This window comes from Schistocerca americana, chromosome 10 (assembly GCF_021461395.2).
Source record: "Schistocerca americana isolate TAMUIC-IGC-003095 chromosome 10, iqSchAmer2.1, whole genome shotgun sequence".
Taxonomy (NCBI): domain Eukaryota; kingdom Metazoa; phylum Arthropoda; class Insecta; order Orthoptera; family Acrididae; genus Schistocerca; species Schistocerca americana.
The window spans coordinates 81,330,705-81,354,717 of record NC_060128.1 but is presented as its reverse complement, the minus strand read 5'-3'; the positions used below and the strand labels follow the sequence as shown (position 1 = coordinate 81,354,717).

Sequence of the window (24,013 nt, the reverse complement as noted above, 5' to 3'; positions counted from 1 at the left end):
GGACTTAAGTCCTTGTAACTTTGATTTGATTCCGAAGGTGAAGGAACCACTTTGTGGCATTCGCTTCATAACTATTCCAGAGATTCGACAGGCAGTAGACCGCTCCATTCGCACCCTCAACAGAACAGGCTCTGCTTATGGTATACTACGACTTCCGCATCGCTCGCAACGGGTTCTACACAACGCTGGTGAATACTCTGAAGGACAGTAACAGATGCAAACATGTGACTCTTTTGTATCGGTTGTGAATAAATAGTTGTCACTATTTTAGTTCCAACCCTCGTACATATGACAATTGACGAAATGATAGGCAGTTGTTCATGAAGCTGACGAGTAAAGCCACGAGATGTGCGAGACTCAATTTTTTTTTTGCCGAATAGTTCCTTTAAAATCGTTTGAGAAAGCTTGCTAATCGGCCGGCTTGCGGGTTTGCCGCCCACGCAGTGAATCGACTCTGCCGTATCCCTCGCCACTATACGTGGTGGCGAAGCAGCGTCGCGGCAGCTGCCCAATGCTCACCTCCGCTGTGCTGTGTTGCGCCTCTCCTGATTCGGGACTTCGCAAATCAAGAACCCTTCTGAAAAACTAAAGGTTGATCACGCGTGCACTGGCAGGCACTGATAACACGTTCCTGTAGTGTTTGTACATCGGTAATGAGGCTTACTTTCATCAAAATTTGCAAGTGACACTAGTACCAAAATCCCAAGGCATTAAGATTGGGTGACGGGAGAGGGAAGGAAGGGGGGGGGGGGAGGAGGGAGGGAGGAAAGAGCCCGTCAACGTACTGAACATTCCAGACCACGGCACTGTCCATTAAATGCGTATATACACTGAAGAGCCAAAGAAACTGGTACACCTGCCTAATCTACATCTACATGGTTACTCTGCAATTCACACTTAAGTGCCTGGCAGAAGATTCATCGAACCATTTTCCTATTACTTCTCTACCATTCCACTGTCGAATGGCGGGTGGGAGAAAGGAACACCTAAATCTTTCCGTTCGAGCTCTGATTTCTCTTATTTTATGATGATGATCATTTCTCCCTACAGTGTGTTAACTGTAAGACGGCAGAGTTGTGAGGGGAGTGCGGGGAGAGGAGGAAGCAAGCATTGGCTGACGAAGGGAGAGGAGCTGTTGGGGGCGGGGGGCGGGGGGGGGGGGGGACATGGCACGCCTACCAGTTGCAGTGCTGGCACTACAAACTGCGCGTCATGCTTACACGAAAGCAGACGAAAGGCTTGGAAGTAAACCTCGCTTTAAATGTTGTTCGTAAACGAAACTGAAATCGTCATGTACATTAAAATATATGTGTTTGTCTACTATGCGCTCAGAAACCAGTCATCCGATTGCAATGAAACTTTAGTGAGTTGTTCTCCGAACGCCCACGAAGGTTCCCAGCCGAAAAAAAAGACACATTCCTGAGGAGATATGACGTCATAAACAATGAGATGCCACCGCGGGAAAATACCCAGATTCATGCCTCCACTATTTGAGAATGAGAGCACTTAGCGACTAGCAACAAACGTTACATACAATTTCAAACCTTCACGAAAGTTTTTCTCGCTGACACGCCCCCACAAAATAATGAAAGGAAAAAAGGTTGTCGCTTACTACATTTTCTCAGTACATACCGTAAATCTGCCGTAGTAGGCATGACGTTTTAATGTATTATTTCGTTACTGTTAACTCTAATCGCAACATATTTTGCATACAGTATCCACATACATCAGTAAATGCGCCGGCAAATTTATGTCTCTTTACGACATATAATTCAGGAGGTATGATGTGGTAAACATAGAGATGCGTGAAAAAGTTCCGCGTCAGGCATGACGTTTTGTTCTATTACTTCTTCACTACTAACACTATTCGCAACTCGTTTCGCAAACGTGTTAAAAAAAAGCAACTGCCTCTTCACTCATTTTGATAACGTTTAGCACAACTGCACAATAAAAACACGCAGAACAGTACAGCGCAAAACAATAACGAAGCAGACGACAATGGCTACCTTGTACAACACGGTCAGCTACGTAATGTTGGCAGCAGTCGAAACTGCGTGCCTACCGAAGCCTTCCGACGTTTACCGACTTAGGACTAGGGAGAGGTCTGCCATCTAAAAGTTTACACACTGTACGTAGGTGGGTGTCAACAAAATATTTTCGCATTCGGAAGAGAAAGTTGGTGATTGAAATTTGTAAATAGATAAAGAGAACCGCCTTTGTTTCAGTGACTGCCACCCCAACTCGCGTATCATATCAGTGACACTCTCACCCCTATTGTGCGATAACGCGAAACGAGCTGGCCTTCTTTGCACTTTCTCGATGTCCTCCGTCAATCCTACCTGGTAAGGATCCCACACCGCGCAGCAATATTCCAACAGAGGAAGGACAAGTGTAATGAAGGCTGTCTCTTTAGTGGGATTGTCGCATCTTCTGAGTGTTCTGCCGACAAAGCGCAGTCTTTGTTTCGCGTTCCCCACAATATTGTCTGTGTGTTCTTTCCAATTTTAAGTTACTCGTAATTCTAATTCCTAGGTATTTAGTCGAATTGACAGCCCTTAGATTTGTGCGATTTATCCTATACCCAAAATTTATCGGATTTCTTTTTGTACCGTTCATGGCATCCGGAAGCACCCTTTCCACATCGTCGATGACTCCCCCCAGTACGCACACGGAGTGCTCATTGGCTTTCTTCCCGTCCTTAGCTGCCATATACCTAAGGGGCTCCATCACCCGCCTATCATTGGAGTTCGCAATGACAAGAGATCCCACCCTCTGCGCTTGTCCGGACCTCTCAGGAAGGCCGGCCACTGCCGCAACAGGCGAGGCCGCCCTTGCTGGCTCAGAAGTACTTTCAGCAGTGGGCAGCACCTGAAACCTGTTACGGAGGCGTAAGGGTACAGCCTTGCGCCCAGCACCAACTTTCGCCTTCCGCCCAGGGATTCGCGACCCCGCCACGGTTCCCCAATCACTGTCAGACAGATGTCGACCGGCAGAGACGTCAGAATCCGAGGGCGCAGGGGCGTCAGGGATCCCAGGCGATGCTACAGGGCCCCCGCGAGCTCGCAGAAGTGCCACAACACGACGTGGCATGGACTCGACTAATGTCTGTAGGAATGCTGGAGGAAACTGACACCATGAATCCTGCAGGGCTGTCCATAAATCCGTGATAGTACGAGGGGGTGGAGATCTCTCCTGAACAGCACGTTGCAAGGCATTCCAGATATGCTCACTAAGGTACATGTCTAGAGGGTTTGATGGGCAGCGGAAGTGTTTAAACTGAGAATAGTGTTCCTGGAGTGCTAGTTCTGCAAGGTTCGCAAGAGAGCTTCTGTGAAGTTTGGAAGGTAGGTGACGAGGTACTGGCAGAATTAAGGCTGTGAGGAGTAGTCGTGAGGTAGCTCAGATGATGGAGCACTTGCCCGTGAATGGCAAAAATCTCGAGTTAAGTTTCATATCAGCGCACACTCCCTGCAGAGTGAAAATTTCATTCTGGAAACTTTTCACAATGTTTGGTATCTTGAAAGAAGTTGTTGATTCAGTTTTTTTTGTAAGCATGGTGATGCATATCTTCAGTGCGAATACAGTGAAGAGTGGCTGTTGAAATCTCCACTTCTTGTGCACGATGGCGACTCGAGGTCCATGGACTATCGGCCACTCTTGCGAACTGCCGCGGAGTTCATTCCTCAACGACCTAAAAGAGCTCGTGTCGTGGGTTTTACATCAACAATTAATAACAGTTTCGTCTAGCTCAGAGACAGAGTGCAAGTATTTTAGCTGGACGTCACTTCGGGGTGTTAAGGTACCTAACCTACTCCATTTATACACTGGAGAAAGGGGACCGTAGAATCACAATCACGTGTCGTTCATTGGGACTTCTCACATAGCTGAGAAGTGAAGGTTAGATCAAAGACAGACCGAAAATTTCTGGGATTCGATCCCACTACCTCTGTTTCTTGGCAGGCGCTTGGCCTCTAGACCACCTGGCTCGACACATCAACAATTGAACCAGAACTTTCGAATTTTTCGATTACTCTTTTCAAAAAAATGGTTCAAATGGCTCTGAGCACTATGGGACTTAACTTCTAAGGTCATCAGTCCCCTAGAACTTAGAACTATTTAAACCTAACTAACCTAAGGACATCACACACATGCATGCCCGAGGCAGGATTCGAACCTGCGACCGTAGCGGTCGCGCGGTTCCAGACTGTAGTGCCTAGAATCGCTCGACGATATTTTTTTTTCAGAGATGATGTATTTTGGAACATAGTTTGTGCCGGAAATTGTACGCACGAGTCGTAGCAAACTAGGTTTCACAGTTTTGAAACAAGAACGGAATGTTGTCTCGTGTATCGTTCCACTTCTACTAACTGCTCTAAATTCTTTATCGACCTGTCACAATTACGGATTTCCAAAATGACGTGCAGCTGAAATTCTGCGCTTTTAACTTAACAACATTAAAAACAACCGAAACCATACCGTGACAAGACAGTGTTAAATCTGACACTTTTACATATGCAAGCTAAAGAAATGCCGTGTAATGATAGCTATACAATCTGCTCGAGAGTATCGGAAGGCGCCCCGGTAATGCAGAATTGAGCAGTAGGTGTCACGAGAGGCGGAGTCGCCAATGTGAAACTGGGCGTGGAGAGGGTTCTGTTGCCAGTAGGGAAGCAGGAACGGCAGTAGGAGTCGATGAGGCGAGCTCACACTCATGTCGGACACTCAGATCGGTACCAAACGTTGTTTGTCAATAGAGTATCAACCAAAACACCGGTTAGTTCGTGCTGTGTGGTCGTCCAATAGAACAGGCGTAAACGGTAATTAAAAGTAACAGACCCACGGAGCACACGAAAAGCGTATCTGTCATTATTTTGTCGTTAATCTCTCGTGGATGAGTTGGTAGAGCGTACGGTCGTCGTACCCAAGATCCCGCGTTCAAACCCCACTGGTTACCTGTTTACGCGTGGAACTGGCACAATATTTTCCTGACATGTAAAAGGACTCTTCGGAGTTTGAAGCAATGTTCTTTTGGCAATCTGCTTTTTCTTCATTTCTTCAACTTTATGTACTTGTAGATATTATTATTATTATTATTATTATTATTATTATTATTATTATTACTACTACTACTACTACTACTACTACTTCTTCCGCGCCTGTGATGCAATTCTTTCTTTTTTTCTTCCTTTTCTCTGTCTCTTTTAATTCTTTTTTCTTTTCTGATTGAATATTCTGTGAAATTAAAATTGTGCTCTATAGATTTACTGATTTCAAAGAAACGAAGCGAAAGGAGACTGTGACGAGAGAATTGCTGTAAAGTCCAAGCAGCCCTTTTACGTGTCATAAACATGTTATCGCTAATAACACCTTCACGCATAATAGAGTAAAAACAAAAACTCATCAGTGGGGTTTCAACCAAGGACCCTTTATACGAAGATGCAACGCTCTACCGTCTTCCCCACGGAACCTATACATGTCTGTTATTCACAGTTATGCTTTTCCTGTGCTCCGTATGTATTTATTAATTTCATTTATTTATTTACTCGTCAACGACGAAATTGAAGAGCAAATCTCAAAGGTCATGGAACGTGTCAGTTCATGAAATACCAACATAAAAGTAATAACAGATGAAAACAAAATGTTTATGAACCTGCAGCCGGCCGGGGTGGCGGAGCGGTTCTAGGCGCTACAGTCTGGAACCGCGTGACCGCTACGCTCACAGGTTCGAATCCTGCCTCGGGCATGGATGTGTGTGATGTCCTTAGGTTAGTTAGGTTTAAGTAGTTCTAAGTTCTAGGGGACTGATGGCCTTAGAAGTTAAGTCCCATAGTGCTCAGAGCCATTTGAACCATTTTTGAACCTGCAAAAGTCAAGCTATAAGTTTAAGTAAACGCAATCAACAATACAGCAAGAGTCAACTTAGTTTTTCAAGGAACTCCTCGGCAGAATAGAAAGAGTGACACATGAGGAAATCTCTTCAGTTGCGATTTGAAAGCGCGTGGATTACTGCTAAGATTTTTTAATTTTAGTGGTAGCTTATTGAAAATGGATTCAGCAGTATACTGCACACCTTTCTGCACAAGAATTAAGGAAGTCCGATCCAAATGCAGGTTTGATTTCTGCCGAGTATTAACTGAGTGAAAGCTGCTTATTCTTGAGAATAAGCTAATACTGTTAACAGGAAATGACAGTAAGGAATATATATATTGAGTGGCCAATGTCAAAATACCCAGACTCGTGAACAGGAGTCGATAAGAGGTTCGTGAACTTACACCACTCATTGCCCGAACCGCCCGTTTATGAACTAAAAATGTCCTTTTAGAATGGGAAGAGTTACCCCAGAATATAATATAACAGGCCATAAGCGAGTGAAAATAAGCAAAGTAGACTAAATTTAGTGTCGAACGATCACTCACTTCAGATACCGTTCGAATAATAAAAATGGCAGCATTAAGTCTTTGAACAAGGTCCTGAACATGGGCTTTCCACGACAATTTACTATCTGAATACCTAGAAATTTGAACTGTTCAGTTTCACTAATGATATGGCTATTCTGTGAAATTAAAACGTCAGGTTTTGTTGAATTTTTTTAGAAACTGTAAAAACTTGTGGTGGTACTTTTCATTGACGTTTACATCTGTTTACTGAACGACAGGACGTAGTACGAACTGAATCGGTGTTGTGGTTGATACTCTATCGACATAAAACGTGTGGTACCGATCTGGAGGGTTGGGTGTCAGTAACTTCGAACGTGGTGTAGTCACTGTATGTCACTTGAGTGACAAATCCATCAGTGGAAACCCTTCCAAATCCACCTAAGTCGACTGTTGACGTGATTGCGAAATGGAAACGCAAAGCAACAACTGCAGCTAAACCGAGACCAGGCAGAGCTGTACTGACGCACTGAGAATGCTTGTAAAAAATCTCGTAAAATCACAGGAAGGAATCAGACGTGAGTTCCAAAAGTGCTGCCTCAGTCCTGCCAGCACAATTACTGCGCCTAGTGTGTTAAGGGGCTCCGGAAAGGCTCAAAATCATGAAAAGTTCAATTTTTACTTTTTTGCGTTTTCTGAATCTGCAGACTATTACCTTTTAATAGATATATAATTTATTCAATTCCGAAGACTACAACTATTTTTAAATTTTTTTGAAATGTGTTCTGCATGGGCGTGACCCACTGTGGCGCTGTTAAACTGCTGTCAAATGGCGTTATTATTAACGTCCGTGTTCATCAGGTACATTTTAGTGATGTGAGATAAAGTATGTGTTGTGGCTAACCTGTGATGGTTCAATATATATCGCTGGTGTGATTGTCGATTGTTTCATGTTTATTTACTCTGTCGTTATCTCGAAAATATTCGTAATTAATTCTGTTTCTTGAGTCTCTGTTTTGTTGAAGTATAATAATGAGTAAAAGTAAAGTTATTAGAAATCCTCTGAAGGCTTTTAAGAAAAGGAGAAATGTTGGAAAGCCAAAGGTATGTGTTATTACTGTAAACAATAAAGACGATAACCAAGTGAGTGAACCTAACCTCTCAAGTACACATGCCCATAGCAGTCAAAGTGGGAAAGAAAATACTTCACAGAAGAAGCTTGGTTCAATGAGTGAAAACTATGAATGTTTTATGGGCGAATCGGATGTGAATGAAATATTTGATATGTCGGTTCTCAAAGGAATTTTTTCAAACTGTGTAAGATGTAGTCATTGTAGTGAAGTTGGTCTGGAACTCTCCATAATAAAGCACGTAGGACTTGCTAGTGAAATACAACTGAAATGTGATAAGTGTTCATACATGACCACCTTTTGGAACAGTGTTGCAGTAACTGCAACTGAAGAAAATGGTAGCAAAATCTACGAACACAACAACGAGCGATGCTTGCTTTAGACAAGGAACGCCTTCGGGCTGCAGACAGGGCTGTAAAGAGTCTAGAAATACAAGCAAAAGTAAACAGGAGGAGGAACAAGAGGAAGCTGGAGGAGGAGTTTGCAGAGGATGAAGATAATCCATTCTATGGACCTGGAATGCACTAAAAAGTTAATCCAATCTTTGTCGCTCGATTCCCAAAACTTTCATTTTCTCATACTAATTACATGTTTTCTAAGGATCTTCCAAACATATTTGTTTCAAACTTTCAGTAAATGTTACACAGTACCTTCTGCATAATTTAACACAGCCTTTTTCCAAAAAACTGTATATTTTTGAATATATAAATAAAAAATTGCAAAAAATGTTGTGAATTTTCATTACAATTGAAAAAAAAATCATCTTTAATAACTGAACTAAAATTTTGTAAAATCCCTGTGTTAAGTTGTAGCCCATATTCCAATAAATAATCTGTAAAATGTTCAACTTCCTACCTCAAATACTTTGTGAGGAAAGATGTAATTTATAAGCGTTATTTTAACATTGCAAGTATAAGGCGTTCCGGAGCCCCTTAAAGAGAATAGGGTACAACGATCGAGCAGCTCCTCATAAGCCACACATTTCTGTAGTCAGCGATAAGCGATACTTGTCCACTGGATACCGGACGGCGGGTAACGCGCCATTTGCAGTGATGAGTCACGCCGTAACCTGTGAAAGTGCCGCGGAACGGTTTTGGTTTTGGGAATGCGTGGGCAACATTACCTGGTACCAGTTGTGTACGGAGGAGGCGGTGTTACGGTATAGCGGTTTCAGAGTAGGGTGTGGTTCCCTTATTTCCCTTAAGAGGACTGAAAATGCTGAAGGATGTGAACGCGTTTTGCAGCATTTTCTGCTGCCTACAGTAGAGGAACAATTTGTATACTATGAGTGCATTAACATGACAATGCACTGTGTCCTGAAAGAACATGGTGAGTCTGTGGATGATAACACTCCTGAACCGGACTGGCCTGCCCAGAGACCCGACCTGAACTCAGTGGAATTTCTTTGGAATGAGTTAAAACGTAGACCTCACTCCAGATTCTGCGTCCAACATTACTACTGTCTCTGGTTTCGGATCTTGGGGGAACAATGGCTTGTCGTATGTTCACGTCATTGAAAGTATCCCCAGCAGAATTACAGCTGTCGTAAAGGGAAAGTGTGTACACGCCCTATGTTAATGTCTACTAATGTGTGTCCAAAGACTTTTGATCAGATAGTGAATGTAGTAATATTTATTTTTTATAAACCAAAAGACTTGGTCTCTCACTGTGCAAAATGAAAAGCCGTTTCGAGTATTTGAAAACAAAATTTTGGGGAAAATTTTCGGAGCAAAAAGGGATGACATTAGTGGAAAGAGGCGAAAACTGCATAACGAAGAGGTTCACGAACTCTCTTCAAGCCGTGACATAATCAGTATTACTAAATCACGTAGGCTGCGATGGGTGGGTCACGTAGCTCGAATGGATGAGGGCAGGGCAGCGCGCAGAGTAAAGGAAAGGTGCCTAATGTGACACACTTTTGTAAACCCTTGTGCAAGACCTAAAAATAAGTGCAATTGTATTTTTTGTGATGGTAATAATATCTTGCATTATTTAATTTTATCATACAATTATCGTATTTACAATAATAAACAATCTTTCAGAGTAGTTATTAAATCTTCACAAACAAGGCATTTCGTAGAAATGAGATCAAGGTTTCCTAATATGAGACAATAATAATATTGTGCTTTAATTATTTTATTACAGAATAATGGCATATGAATAAACAATTTTTACATGTTCATTCATTTCTGTTATCCTTCACTAACTGCACACTACTTAGGTTTATATTTACGACATCCGGGGCGAACAAAATTCTCTTCTGTGACACCACAATCTTCAGCGATAACATTTCGTGCACTGTGCCCATTTCTCCCCGTGTTCGCCTTCAGAAAAGCGCCCAGTACAGAACAGACAGTCTGCGTCATCGTCATCACTGCTGTCTGAATCCCCACTGTCATCAAGATGGACATCGGATGCCGAGTCACTACACGATTCTTCTGCTTTAGGTCTACGATTTGAAGGTTTTCCACTCTTCTCCCCAAATAATTTTCTGGCTGCTTTCTTAGCTTCAGCCTCTGATTTCTTCTGTTTAGATTCTTGCAATTGCTTCACATAAGGAGTTGAAGTTAGTAACGCAGCGGAGCAGTAACGCGGTGTTTGACCTATTAGACTAACTCCAGGTGGCTTTGCGATGTGTGGGAGAGGTCTGATGTCTGCCGGGCTGACAGCTTGACCATCACCGTCAGTAGTTTCATTTTCGTTTTTGGCATCTCTTTCTTGAAGAGCGTCAGCATGGCGATGAATTTTTTATGAGTACTGTGAACGGAGTACTTTGAATTTGGAGTAATATTGATCAACTTCTGAGCAAAATACTCCCTTGAAAGAAAGTTCCAGAAAACATTCCAATTTCTGATCATAAGACTAGCCAAAGTAATTCCTGTTTTTGATAATTTAATCGAATTAAAATAAACGCAGTAGCCAAAATTTTACTACAATAAATGATAAAATATTCTTGTTGTTGTTGTTGTTGTGGTCTTCAGTCCTGAGACTAGTTTGATGCAGCTCTCCATGCTACTCTATCCTGTGCAAGCTTCATCTCCCAGTACCTACAGCAACCTACATCCTTCTGAATCTGCTTATTGTATTCATCTCTTGGTCTCCCTCTACGATTTTTACCCTCCACGCTGTCTTCCAATACTAAATTGGTGATCCCTTGATGCCTCAGAACATGTCCTACCAACCGATCCCTTCTTCTGGTCAAGTTGTGCCACAAACTCCACTCCTCCCCAATTCTATTGCCCGCATCTCGTGGTCGTGCGGTAGCGTTCTCGCTTCACACGCCCGGGTTCCCGGGTTCGATTCCCGGCGGGGTCGGGGATTTTCTCTGCCTCGTGATGGCTGGGTGTTGTGTGATGTCCTTAGGTTAGTTAGGTTTAAGTAGTTCGAAGTTCTAGGGGACTGATGACCATAGATGTTAAGTCTCATAGTGCTCAGAGCCATTCTTCCCAATTCTATTCAATACCTCCTCATTAGTTATGTGACCTACCCATCTAATCTTCAGCATTCTTCTGTAGCACTACATTTCGAAAGCTTCTATTCTCTTCCTGTCTAAACTATTTATCGTCCATGTTTCACTTCCATACATGGCTATCCTCTATACAAATACTTTTTTAGAAACGACTTCCTGACACTTAAATCTATGCTCGATGTTAACAAATTTCTCTTCTTCAGAAATGCTTTCCTTGCCATTGCCAGTCTACATTTTATATCCTCTCTACTTCGACCATCATCAGTTATTTTGCTCCCCAAACAGGAAAACTCCTTTACTACTTTGTCTCATTTGCTAATCTAATTCCCTCAGCATCACCCGACTTAATTCGACTACATTCCATTATCCTTGTTTAGCTTTTGTTGATGTTCATCTTATATTCTCCTTTCAAGACACTGTCCATTCCATTTAACTGCTCTTCCAAGTGCTTTGCTGTCTCTGACAGAATTACAATGTCATCGGCAAACCTCAAAGTTTTTATTTCTTCTCCATGAATTTTAATACCTACTCCGAATTTTTCTTTTGTTTCCTTTACTGCTTGCTCAATATACAGATTGAACAACATCGGGGAGAGGCTACAACCCTGTGTTACTCCCTTCCCAACCACTGCTTCCCTTTCATGTCCCTCGACACTTATAACTGCCATCTTTTTTCTGTACAAATTGTAAATAGCCTTTCGCTCCCTGTATTTTACCCCTGCCACCTTCAGAATTTGAAAGAGAGTATTCCAGTCTACAAATGCTAGAAACGTAGGTTTACCTTTCCTTAATCTAGCTTCTAAGATAAGTCGTAGGGTCAGTATTGCCTCACGTGTTCCAGATAGTATTCCGTAAATTACATATAACAAATCGTGAGAGAACGAGTTCCCCCAATATCCGATAGGTATCGTGATATGCGACACTGTCGCGTATTTGGATCCCCATAGCCGGCCGAAGTGGCCGTGCGGTTAAAGGCGCTGCAGCGTGGAACCGCAAGACCACTACGGTCGCAGGTTCGAATCCTGCCTCGGGCATGGATGTTTGTGATGTCCTTAGGTTAGTTAGGTTTAACTAGTTCTAAGTTCTAGGGGACTAATGACCTCAGCAGTTGAGTCCCATAGTGCTCAGAACCATTTGATCCCCATACTATCGCATATTAGGAATTTTGCCATCTTACACAAAGAATCACGCACTTTCTAACAACTTACCTTGGAAAATGAATCTAATTGTTAATAATTGTAGGTAATACAGTCACAAATAACAACAATAAAAGAGTGCAGTAATATCCACTCACGTTTAAGCTGAAATATTGTCTTAACACCGATGTCGCAAAAACTCCAAACACAAGAAATTTTGTATCAGCCTCTACATACTGTGTCCGGCTCAACTATGGCGTCCTACTCGCTATGTCGTCGTCTGGCACGCAATAGACGTGTTTAAGAAACTCTCCACCAGAGTGCAGCCCCTAACATGAGCACAGTTGGGGTGTCTCATATTAGGGAACTATCTCATAATGGGCACCTTTCCTCTACTGGTAGGGCACTTAGAGGGAAAAAGTCCTGTGGGGAGACCGAGGCGTAGATGGGAGGACAATGTGAAGGCTGATTTGAGGAGCCTAGGTATTGGAGGTGAATGGAAGGAAATAGCCCAAGACAGGGACACATGGCGAAAATACGTTGCTGCGGTAATGGACTCTCGAGTCCGGTATGACCAGTGTGTGTGTGTGTGTGTGTGTGTGTGTGTGTGTGTAAACCAAAACAAACAGACACAGCCGAAAGCAGTGTTGCCAGCAGGTGTGGCTCTTGTGTTGCAGGTGATACAGTTCGCCGCCCACAGCCTGAATGTGACGCGGTCGCAGTCCATCCCCTGCTACGACGACTCGCTCCCCTGCCGCTGGGACTGGCACAGTGAGTACATGTGTCTCCTTGCTGCTGCTGCTGCTGCTGCTGCTGCTGCGCGTCAGGCTGTAGAGAGCAGAGCTCGCGCAAGATAACGCTCGTCCCGGCCCAGAAATGCTTCCTCGACCTGAGCACTGGGCGAGTCCTTGCAGCACCACTTCTGTAGTTGTCCACTCAGTGAAGGAAAACTAGGAGAACAAAATTCGTGCAGTCACAAATTTGTCTATAGTGATTGGGTGAGGAGTATAATGAATTACTGAAAATTTTGACTGATGGGTTGGGGATGGTGGTGCTTTGTATGGAACCGTTTCTATGTCTTTTTGACTACCTCGAAAACCGCACGACCTAGTGAAAAATGTTTTCCATTAAAGAATCAAGATACATTAAATTTTCTACAGGAAAGGTCCCATTATTTTTTGCCTAGGACGAGTAGCTTTTGGATTCAGGTTTTTAAACAATAGTGTTTTAATGGTATAAAATTGATGTTCATTTAACAACGAAATGGGTTAAGAACAAATAGTATATGTGTTGCCACATCTAACAAGGGAACCTCCCCATCGCACCCCCCTCAGATTTAGTTATAAGTTGGCACAGTGGATAGGCCTTGAAAAACTGAACACAGATCAATCGAGAAAACAGGAAGAAGTTGTGTGGAACCGTGAAAAAAATTAGTAAAATATACAAACTGAGTAGTCCATATGCAAGATAGGCAACATCAAGGAGAACGCGATCTCAGCAGCGCCGTGGTCCCGTGGTTAGCGTGAGTAGCTGCGGAATGAGAGGTCCTTGGTTCAAGTCTTCCCTCGACTGAAAATTTTACTTTGCGAAAATAAAGAAAGTTATGATCTGTCCGTTCGTTCATTGACGTTTCTGTTCAATGCAATAATTTTAGTGTCTGTGTTTTGCGACCGCACCGCAAAACCGTGCGATTAGTAGACGAAAGGACGTGCCTCTCCAATGGGAACCGAAAACATTTGATCGCAAGGTCATAGGTCAACCGATTCCTCCACGGGAAAACACGTCTGATATATTCTATACGACACTGGTGACGGCATGTGCGTCACATGACAGGAATATGTTGTCGACCCACCAAACTTGTACACTTAGCGATTGGGTAATAAGATTCTTCTACCTTGCCCGATTTACGTTTTCTTGCAGATGTGATAATCACTCCCAAAATAGTGATGAAAACATAAGAGTTTGTCACATAAACTGAAAATAAAAAATTAAAGTTTTCACTCGAAGGAAGACTTGAACCTAGGACCTCTCGTTCCGTAGCTGCTCTCGCTATCCACGGGACCACGGCGCACCTTGACTCCCAGTGTCCTTGATGTTGCCTATCTTGGCATGGACTACTCAGTTTGTATATTTTACTAATTTTTTCATAGTTCCACACAACTTCTTCCTGTTTTCTCGACTGATCTGTGTTCAGTTTTTCATGGTCTATCCACTGTGCCAACTTATAACTAAATCTGAGGGGGGGTGCGATGGGGAGGTTCCCTTGTAAGTGCAGTAGGATCGTATTAAGGGATAAATTGTGTTTCGAGAATGTAACAGAAATGGGGGAGGGCTCAAATCGCTCTAAGCAGAGGTCATGTCCCCTAGACTTGGAACTAAGTAAACCTAACTAAACTAAGGACATCACACACATCCATGCCCGAGGCAGGGTTCGAACCTGCGATCGAAGCAGCCGCCTGGTTCCGGACTGAAGCGCCTAGATCCGCTCGGCCACAGAGGCCGGCGCGGGGGATTGGAAGCATGAATCGTGAGGGGAAGTTCCCGGCTTGTGTTCATGCAGTTCCCTCCTCCTTAGGTCTGAAAACTGAAGAGTGGGTGGGTGATCCAACACTACACCTACCCTACTACGTCACAGGGAGCAACTACCGGGTGTTTCACAAGTTATACCGAACCTTCCTCAACTCACCTTGTGAATGACTGGTGACGCAGTGCACTAACACGGCCGCAGTGTGCGTTAACACTATGTGGCATACAGATACGAGTTACTGTCGTCAACACTAATGTAAGACACACGTAGACAGAGACTCTACATAAGTAGACTAATTGGAAGGGATATTGGTTCTTAGTCATCCAATACGGCAGCTGTAAGGCAACTTCTCCCATCAGGAGTGCTGCTCGGTTTTCAATTTACAAGCATACCTTCCCAACATTCCTGTTCATTTCTCTCTTTTTCGGTAGAGAAAATAGTTGATCTCGCGTTTATGTAGGGGATTTATTTTCAGTTTATTCAGTAAGTAATTATCTGCATTCGTTGCATCTACATCTACGTGATTACTCTGCCATTCACAATAAAGTGCCAGGCAGAGGGTTCAATGAACCACGTTAAAGCTGTCTCTCTACTGTTCCACTCTCGAACGGCGCGCGGGAAAAACGAGCACTTAAATTTTTCTGCGCGAGTCCTGATTTCTCTTGTTTTATCTTGATGAACATTTCTTCCTATGTAGGTGGGTGCCAACAGAATGTTTTCGCTATCGGAGGAGAAAACTTGTGATTGAAATTTCATGGGATGATCCCGTCGTAAGGAAAAAAGCCTTTGTTTTAATGATAGCCACTCCAGTTCACGTATCATGTCTGTGGCACTATCTCCCCTATTCCGCCATAATACAAAACGAGCTGCCCTTCTTTGTACTGTTTCGATGTCATCCATCAGCCCCACCTGATGCGGGTCCCACACCCCACACCGCACATCAGTACTCCAGAATAGGGCGGACAAGTATGGTGTAAGCAGTCTCTTTAGTAGACCTGTTGCACCTTCTAAGTGTTCTGCCACTGAATCGCAGTCTTTGATTTGCTTTGCGAGCAACATTATCTATGTGATCGTTCCAGTTTAGGTTATTTGTAATTGTAATCACTAAGTATTTAGTTGAATTTACAGCCTTCAGCATCATATCCAAATAATTTAAGACGGCTACTCAGATTGTCTCCCATGCCGCATATTGCTTCTGTTTTACTCAATGACTTTCCGTCTATTACTATGAACTGTGACCTTTCTGACAGGAAATCACGAATGCAGTCGCACAAGTGAGGCGATATTCCATAGGCACGCAGTTTGGTTAGAAGACGCTTGTGAGGAACGGTATCGAAAGCCTTCTGGAAATGTAAAAATATGGAATCAATTGACATCCCCTGTCGATAGCACTCCCTACTTCATGAGTATAAAGAGCTAGTTGTGTTTCGCATGAACGATGTTTTTTGAATCCATGCTGACTACGTGTCAATAAATCGTTTTCTTCGCAGTACTTCATAATGCTCGAATGCCGTATATGTTCCAAAACCCTACTGCAAATCGACGTTAGTGAGTTGTTACGTGAAATAGCTTAGCAACTGCAGCTGTCAACTGTCCACCACGCTGCACAGTCTGCGTTTTCAACTGTGTACGACAGTGTAGGTTTCATTGCCTCCACCGGTTGAACAGGTCCTCAGTTTCCTCTGTGAAAGTGGTTTTTATTTCCAGGTGTAAGGTTCTACTGTAGTCTTGGAGCAGTGGCGGGTTGGTTGTGGTTGCAACCTCTTTTCCAATCTTCTCTGCCTGTGACCCCACGGCCGCTCCCTTTCTTCCAGTTTTTAGAGTTGGTCTCAACTTTTATGCCTTTTTCTGTGTGTTAAATGTTTATTGTTTTATAATTTGACTCCCCTGACTGGATCCGTTCATTTTCAGCGGACCCTCATTCTTCTGTGACCAACTTCGGAATTGCTGGACTGATTATCTCGTCGTTTGGTCCCATAACCCCTCTCAATCAATCAATCAGTCAATCAGTCAGTCATTGTCTCCGCTACCACTGGCTGGAATAGTTTTCAGAGCGTGAGGGGTATCAAATGCATCACCTCAGCCTTAGTTCAACGTCTGAAGAGGTCCAGACGCTTAAAATAGGTCGCTCTGCAGTAGAAGTAGGTCAACTAGGTGTTACAGAACTTAAGACATCTCAACGTAAGCCAAGCAGTGCATTACAGCAGGTTACTGTTACAGACCTGAACATGATCAGTCCCGTTCCATCGGACATATTGACACCGTCCATGGGAGATACACAGTGGATGTATGGTAAGTTGAAATGGCTCTGAGCACTATGGGACTTACCATCTGAGGTCATCAGTCCCCTAGAACTTAGAACTACTTAAACCTAACTAACCTAAGGACATCACACACATCCATGCTCGAGGCAGCGGTTCCGGACTGCAGCGCCTAGAACCGCACGGCCACCACGGCCGGCGTATGGTGACTCCACTCAGTGCAGCCCACTCTACAAGTGCCAACAGTTTGCTGTTAAAACAATTAGTGTTGAGAGAAATACAAATACTTTCTGATCATTTATTAATGCATTTGCAACTGATTACAACACAATCACATGGCTTTACAGTATGCTGTGAAAGACAGCAGCATGGTACCACATTTTGCAATCCTATCCCTTGCCTGCAAACACTACACAGCTCACTGACATCTTCACACTTATAAATTAAATGCTTATGAGACCGTGAACAGTTACAATTGAAAGAAAAACAGCCTTCGCTCACTATTTTTTGACAAATTAACCTGGTTTCAACACTACTAGTAGTGTCTTCCTCAGAATTTAAATCAAAGAACGGTCTATATTCTATAACATGGTCACACTTACGAGACTTCGTTCATAGGAATGTATTTACTGAAGGTAAGTAGTTACTTAATGAACTGAAAGTAACTCTAGTATATAAAGCAGAACTCATTGAAGTTACTTAATCTATTCACATAAAATAATTGGACTGAAAATTCTGGGGAGGTATAGCCTGTCTCTAACTAAAAAGTGAGTTGTGCTCGTCTTTCTCAAAAGAATGCTTCAACTGCCGCAGAGGATGACTAAACATTAAATTCCCCTATTGCAGTATAGAGCAGTGTGCATGCACAGATTTATGTGGAATCTGTCCGTATGCGTTTATGTTATTAGTAACTTATATCTGTATTCTGTGTACCATTTGACATTAAAGCACTTGGTGGAAATACTCCCCCCCCCCCCCCCCCCCCCCCCCTCTCTGGGCATGTCTGTTGACTGTGTCGCTGGTAATCAGTGATATTTCTGTAAGCTTTACAAGCTCACTGCAGATAGTTGATACACCTTCGTGAAACGACGCATAGTTGCTTCTTATGACGTAGTTGGGTACACAGTGTTGAGGGAATCAACTGCTCGCTCTTCAGCTTGAAGACCTTCGAAGGTGGGAAGTGCATGACCATAATCTGACGACCTACCTTCCCTTGTGCAGCTACCCTCTAGAACCATTCCCCTAAATCTTGTTACGCTCCAGACCACAGTTTTTCGCTTAATGGGGCTCTGCTGAAGTTACATAAGGTACACATGTCTAATGTGTACTTAAGCCAAATTATTTGTTATGGTTTATATACACACATAGCAGAGTGTATGTCTGGGATCTCTTCCCAAAGCAGTGGATCGATTTCAACCAAATTTGGCACAGAAAGAGCAGGTCTCATGAGTATCAGCACTGTGGGGCTTATAATCTCCCAGTTCCAACAGGAGCGGTGATACTGGCCAAAACTTGTTGTTTTTTTTCAGTCTGTGGTGTATAGGTAGCCTCTGCAACAGGCGTTTTGTGTGGAAGCAGTATCAGCCTGCCAAATCAACCTGCTTTGGAGAGCAGTCTACAGGTCTGGGCCCCAACATGTAGGCTGCCCTATGTGACAGTTGTGTTGTGAGAGTTGACTGAGTCTGCTTTATTGAACTGTATTCCACAGGCTACAAATGACGCTGAGTATGGCTAGGGACAGGTTGAGATGGATAGAGGAAGGAGAAGGGAGGGGAGGGGGGAGAGATGAATGAGGTAGGTGGAAGAGCCAAAAGGGGTAGTGGGCAGGTCGAAAAAGAAGGGGAAGGATGGAAGAATAGGAGGTGGAGGAGGAGAATAGGTGGAGGAGGAGAATAGGTGGAGGAGGAGAATAGGTGGAGGAGGAGAATAGGTGGAGGAGGAGAATAGGTGGAGGAGGAGAATAGGTGGAGGAGGAGAATAGGTGGAGGAGGAGAATAGGTGGAGGAGGAGAATAGGTGGAGGAGGAGAATAGGTGGAGGAGGAGAATAGGTGGAGGAGGAGAATAGGTGGAGGAGGAGAATAGGTGGAGGAGGAGAATAGGTGGAGGAGGAGAATAGGTGGAGGAGGAGAATAGGTGGAGGAGGAGAATAGGTGGAGGAGGAGAATAGGTGGAGGAGGAGAATAGGTGGAGGAGGAGAATAGGTGGAGGAGGAGAATAGGTGGAGGAGGAGAATAGGTGGAGGAGGAGAATAGGTGGAGGAGGAGAATAGGTGGAGGAGGAGAATAGGTGGAGGAGGAGAATAGGTGGAGGAGGAGAATAGGTGGAGGAGGAGAATAGGTGGAGGAGGAGAATAGGTGGAGGAGGAGAATAGGTGGAGGAGGAGAATAGGTGGAGGAGGAGAATAGGTGGAGGAGGAGAATAGGTGGAGGAGGAGAATAGGTGGAGGAGGAGAATAGGTGGAGGAGGAGAATAGGTGGAGGAGGAGAATAGGTGGAGGAGGAGAAAAGAGAGATGGGGAAGAAGATATGGTTAGAGGAGATGGGGGAAGATGGACAGAGAGAGGGGCAGATAGAGGTGTGTTGAATGTATAGAGAGATGAAGCTGCTGGGGAAAAGGCTAGTTTAACAATAAACATTAATTTTACACAATAAAAATACGATTTTTAATGATTTTTCATTTTGCAATTTTTCACTCCTTGCTCTTGCTGGTAATCGCCTGTCGACCTGCATCGTTGAAGCCTCCTTGTTGCTGTCTTTTTACCACATAGCAAGACACCACAGTTTTGTGCAACTTAGCTCAGACATTGTGAGTGTATGGAGTGCTATTAAAATTCTATCGGAAGAGAATTAAAGTGAGTGCTTGGAGAGTCAGGAACTACTAGCTGTTTCAGGTGCACAACAGAGAGATTATACACAATCCAGCGACCACCACATATGTTCGACATTAGCGTGCAGTAACCACTTCCAGGCGTCAGGTGGCACCACCAGTAGTAGAGAGTACGCAAGGATTGTCTAGAAAGTAAGTCCCGAACGGTCGCAAAATGGAAACCGCAGTGAAAACCAGAAACGTTTTATTTGCAACAGGTACACCTTCCACATACTTCTCTAAATAGTCGCTGCTCCAACTTCGAGTTTTGTCGTAGTGTTGTATCAACATCCCAATATCCTCGTCATAGAAACCAGCTGCCTGTGCTTTTGGCCAGTTATCTGCACTGGTATGCAGCTCGTTGTCTGTGGGAAAATTTGGTCTTACAGCCAGCGGTTCCTGTGAGCAGAGATGAGACTCAGGGGGAACCAATTACGGACAGTATTATGGGTGATCAAACGCTTCTCGTCAGAAACGCTGCAGGAGCGTCTTCATTGCCCCTGCAGTGTGTCGCTGAGAACTGGCATGAAGAAGGAACTGCTCAACAGTTGTGTTATGTGGGCTGCATCACACAGGCGAAATCTCTAACCGGGCCCTCATACTTTGGCGGGAGACGCTATTCCCTACGCATCTTTACGTGCTCACTGTTCACTCAAAACTGAAAAGAGCGACGCGACACGATCGACGGTCATACTAGAGACACTGCCTAGCACGTCTCTGCAAAGCTTTACCGGATTTTGCCGGTGGTTTCCATTTCGCGACGGATCGGAACTTACTTTCTGGACAACCCTCGTATGAAGCGTGTCGAGGGGACGCGGAAAACAGTGCAGTCGTTGTCGTAATGCGGAAATGGAGCGATTTATCTGGTGTCCAGATGGGCACGATTATTGGCTTTTGACGCAAGGGTGGAAGGATTTCCGAAACGGCTAAGTTTGTAAACTGTTCACGTGCCGCCGTAGTTGAAGTAAACCTTGCATTGCAAAGTGGCGCTCGCCAGAACTGACGCTGCCGCATCTGTGGCGCGTCACGGACTTCGATGACGGGGGTGGACGATGGCTGTGGAAGTGCGTACGGGCAGACACACGTGAGACTCTCAAATTTATCCATGTTATATGGGTGTTATTTGAGGTTTGCGACTCTAATAATATATCTGCATCTACATTTATACTCCGCAAGCCACCCCACGGTGTGTGGCGGAGGGCACTTTACGTGCCACTGTCATTACCTCACTTTCCTGTTCCAGTCGCGTACGGTTCGCCGGAACGACGACTGCCGGAAAGCCTCCGTGAGCGCTCGAATCTCTCTAACTTTACATTCGTGATCTCCTCGGGAGGTATAAGTAGGGGGAAACAATACAGGGCTATTACAAATGATTGAAGCGATTTCAAAATTCACTGTAGCTCCATTCATTGACATATGGTCACGACACACTACAGATACGTAGAAAAGCTCACAAAGTTTTGTTCGGCTGAAGCCGCACTTCAGGTTTCTGCCGCCAGGGCGCTCGAGAGCGCAGTGAGACAAAATGGCGACAGGAGCCGAAAAAGCGTATGTCGTGCTTGAAATGCACTCACATCAGTCAGTCATAACAGTGCATCGACACTTCAGGACGAAGTTCAACAAAGATCCACCAACTGCTAACTCCATTCGGCGATGGTATGCGCAGTTTAAAGCTTCTGGATGCCTCTGTAAGGGGAAATCAACGGGTCGGCCTGCAGTGAGCGAAGAAACGGTTGAACGCGTGCGGGCAAGTTTCACGCGTAGCCCGCGGAAGTCGACGAATAAAGCGAGCAGGGAGCTAAACGTACCACAGCCGACGGTTTGGAAAATCTTACGGAAAAGGCTAAAGCAGAAGCCTTACCGTTTACAATTGCTACAAGCCCTGACACCCGATGACAATGTCAAACGCTTTGAATTTTCGGCGCGGTTGCAACAGCTCATGGAAGAGGATGCGTTCAGTGCGAAACTTGTTTTCAGTGATGAAGCAACATTTTTTCTTAATGGTGAAGTGAACAGACACAATGTGCGAATCTGGGCGATAGAGAATCCTCCCGCATTCGTGCAGCAAATTCGCAATTCACCAAAAGTTAACGTGTGTGCAATCTCACGGTTTAAAGTTTACGGCCCCTTTTTCTTCTGCGAAAAAAACGTTACAGGACACGTGTATCTGGACATGCTAGAAAATTGGCTCGTCCCACAACTGGAGACCGACAGCGCCGACTTCATCTTTCAACAGGATGGTGCTCCACCGCACTTCCATCATGATGTTCGGCATTTCTTAAACAAGAGATTGGAAAACCGATGGCTCGGTCTTGGTGGAGATCATGATCAGCAATTCGTGTCATGGCCTCCACGCTCTCCCGACCTAGCCCCATGCGATTTCTTTCTGTGGGGTTATGTGAAAGATTCAGTGTTTAAACCACCTCTACCAAGAAACGTGCCAGAACTGCGAGCTCGCATCAACGATGCTTTCGAACTCATTGATGGGGACATGCTGCGCCGAGTGTGGGAGGAACTTGATTATCGGCTTGATGTCTGCCGAATCACTAAAGGGGCACATATCGAACATTTGTGAATGTCTAAAAAAACTTTTTGAGTTTTTGTATGTGTGTGCAAAGCATTGTGAAAATACCTCAAACAATAAAGTTATTGTAGAGCTGTGAAATCGCTTCAATCATTTGTAATAACCCTATATATTCGATACCTCATCTAGAAACGCACCCTCTCGAAACCTGGACAGCAAGCTACACCGCGATGCAGAGCGCCTCTCTTGCAGAGTCTGCCACTCGAGTTTGCTAAACATCTCCGTAACGCTATCACGCTTACCAAATAACCCTGTGACGAAACGGGCCGCTCTTCTTTGGACCTTCCCTATCTCCCCTGTCAACCCGACCTAGTACGGATCCCACACTGATGAGCAATGCTCAAGTATAGGTCGAACGAGTGTTTTGTAAGCCACCTCCTTTGTTGATGGACTACATTTTCTAAGGACTCTCCCAATGAATCTCAACCTGGCACCCGCCTTACCAACAATTAATTTTATATGATCATTCCACTTCAAATCGTTCCGCACGCATACTCCCAGATATTTTACAGAAGTAACTGCTACCAGTGTTTGTTCCGCTATCATATAATCATACAATAAAGGATCCTTCTTTCTATGTATTCGCAATACATTACATTTGTCTATGTTAAGGGTCAGTTGCCACTCCTTGCACCAAGTGCCTATCCGCTGCAGATCTTCCTGCATTTCGCTACAATTTTCTAATGATGCAACTTCTCTGTATACTACAGCATCATCCACGAAAAGCCGCATGGAACTTCCGACACTATCTACTACGTCATTTATACATATTGTGAAAAGCAATGGACGCATAACACTCCCCTGTGGCACGCCGGAGGTGACTTTAACGTCTGTAGACGTCTCTCCATTGATAACAACATGCTGTGTTCTGTTTGCTAAAAACTCTTCAATCCAGCCGCACAGCTGGTCTGATATTCCCTAGGCTTCTACTTTATCAGGCGACAGTACGGAACTGTATCGAACGCCTTCCGGAAGTCAAGGAAAATGGCATCTGCCTGGGAGCCTGCATCTAATATTTTCTGGGTCACATGAACAAATAAAGCGAGTTGGGTCTCTCACGATCGCTGTTTCCGGAATCCATGTTGATTCCTACAGAGTAGATTCTGGGTTTCCAAAAACGACATGATACTCGAGCAAAAAACATGTTCTAAAATTCTACAACAGATCGACGTCAGAGATACAGGTCTATAGTTTTGCGCATCTGTTCGACGACCCTTCTTGAAGACTGGGACTACCTGTGCTCTTTTCCAATCATTTGGAACCCTCCGTTCCTCTAGAGACTTGCGGTACACGGCAGTGAGAAGGGGGGCAAGTTCTTTGGCGTACTCTGTGTAGAATCGAATTGGTATCCCGTCAGGTCCAGTGGACTTCCCTCTGTTGAGTGATTGCAGTTGCTTTTCTATTCCTTGGACACTTATTTCTATGTCAGCTATTTTTTCGTTCGTGCGAGGATTTAGAGAAGGAACTGCAGTGCGGTCTTCCTCTGTGAAACAGCCTTGGAAAAAGGTGTTTAGTATTTCAGCTTTACGCATGTCCTCCTCAGTTTCAATGCCATCATCATTCTAGAGTGTCTGGATATGCTGTTTCGATCCAGTTACTGATTTAACGTAAGACGAGAACTTTCTAGGATTTTCTGTCAAGTCGGTACATAGAATTTTACTTTCAAA

At 44.2% G+C, this 24,013-nt stretch overlaps 1 protein-coding gene across 1 annotated transcript in view; it reads left to right on the top strand.

Annotated features, from left to right (window-relative positions):
- Window positions 1-24,013, top strand: part of LOC124552595 (angiotensin-converting enzyme-related protein-like) — a 385,045-nt gene that overhangs the window by 260,398 nt on the left and 100,634 nt on the right. The window contains exon 4 of the mRNA XM_047126920.1: window positions 12,786-12,879. Coding sequence (XP_046982876.1) covers window positions 12,786-12,879 — 94 coding nt within the window. The remainder of the gene's footprint in view (window positions 1-12,785; window positions 12,880-24,013) is intronic.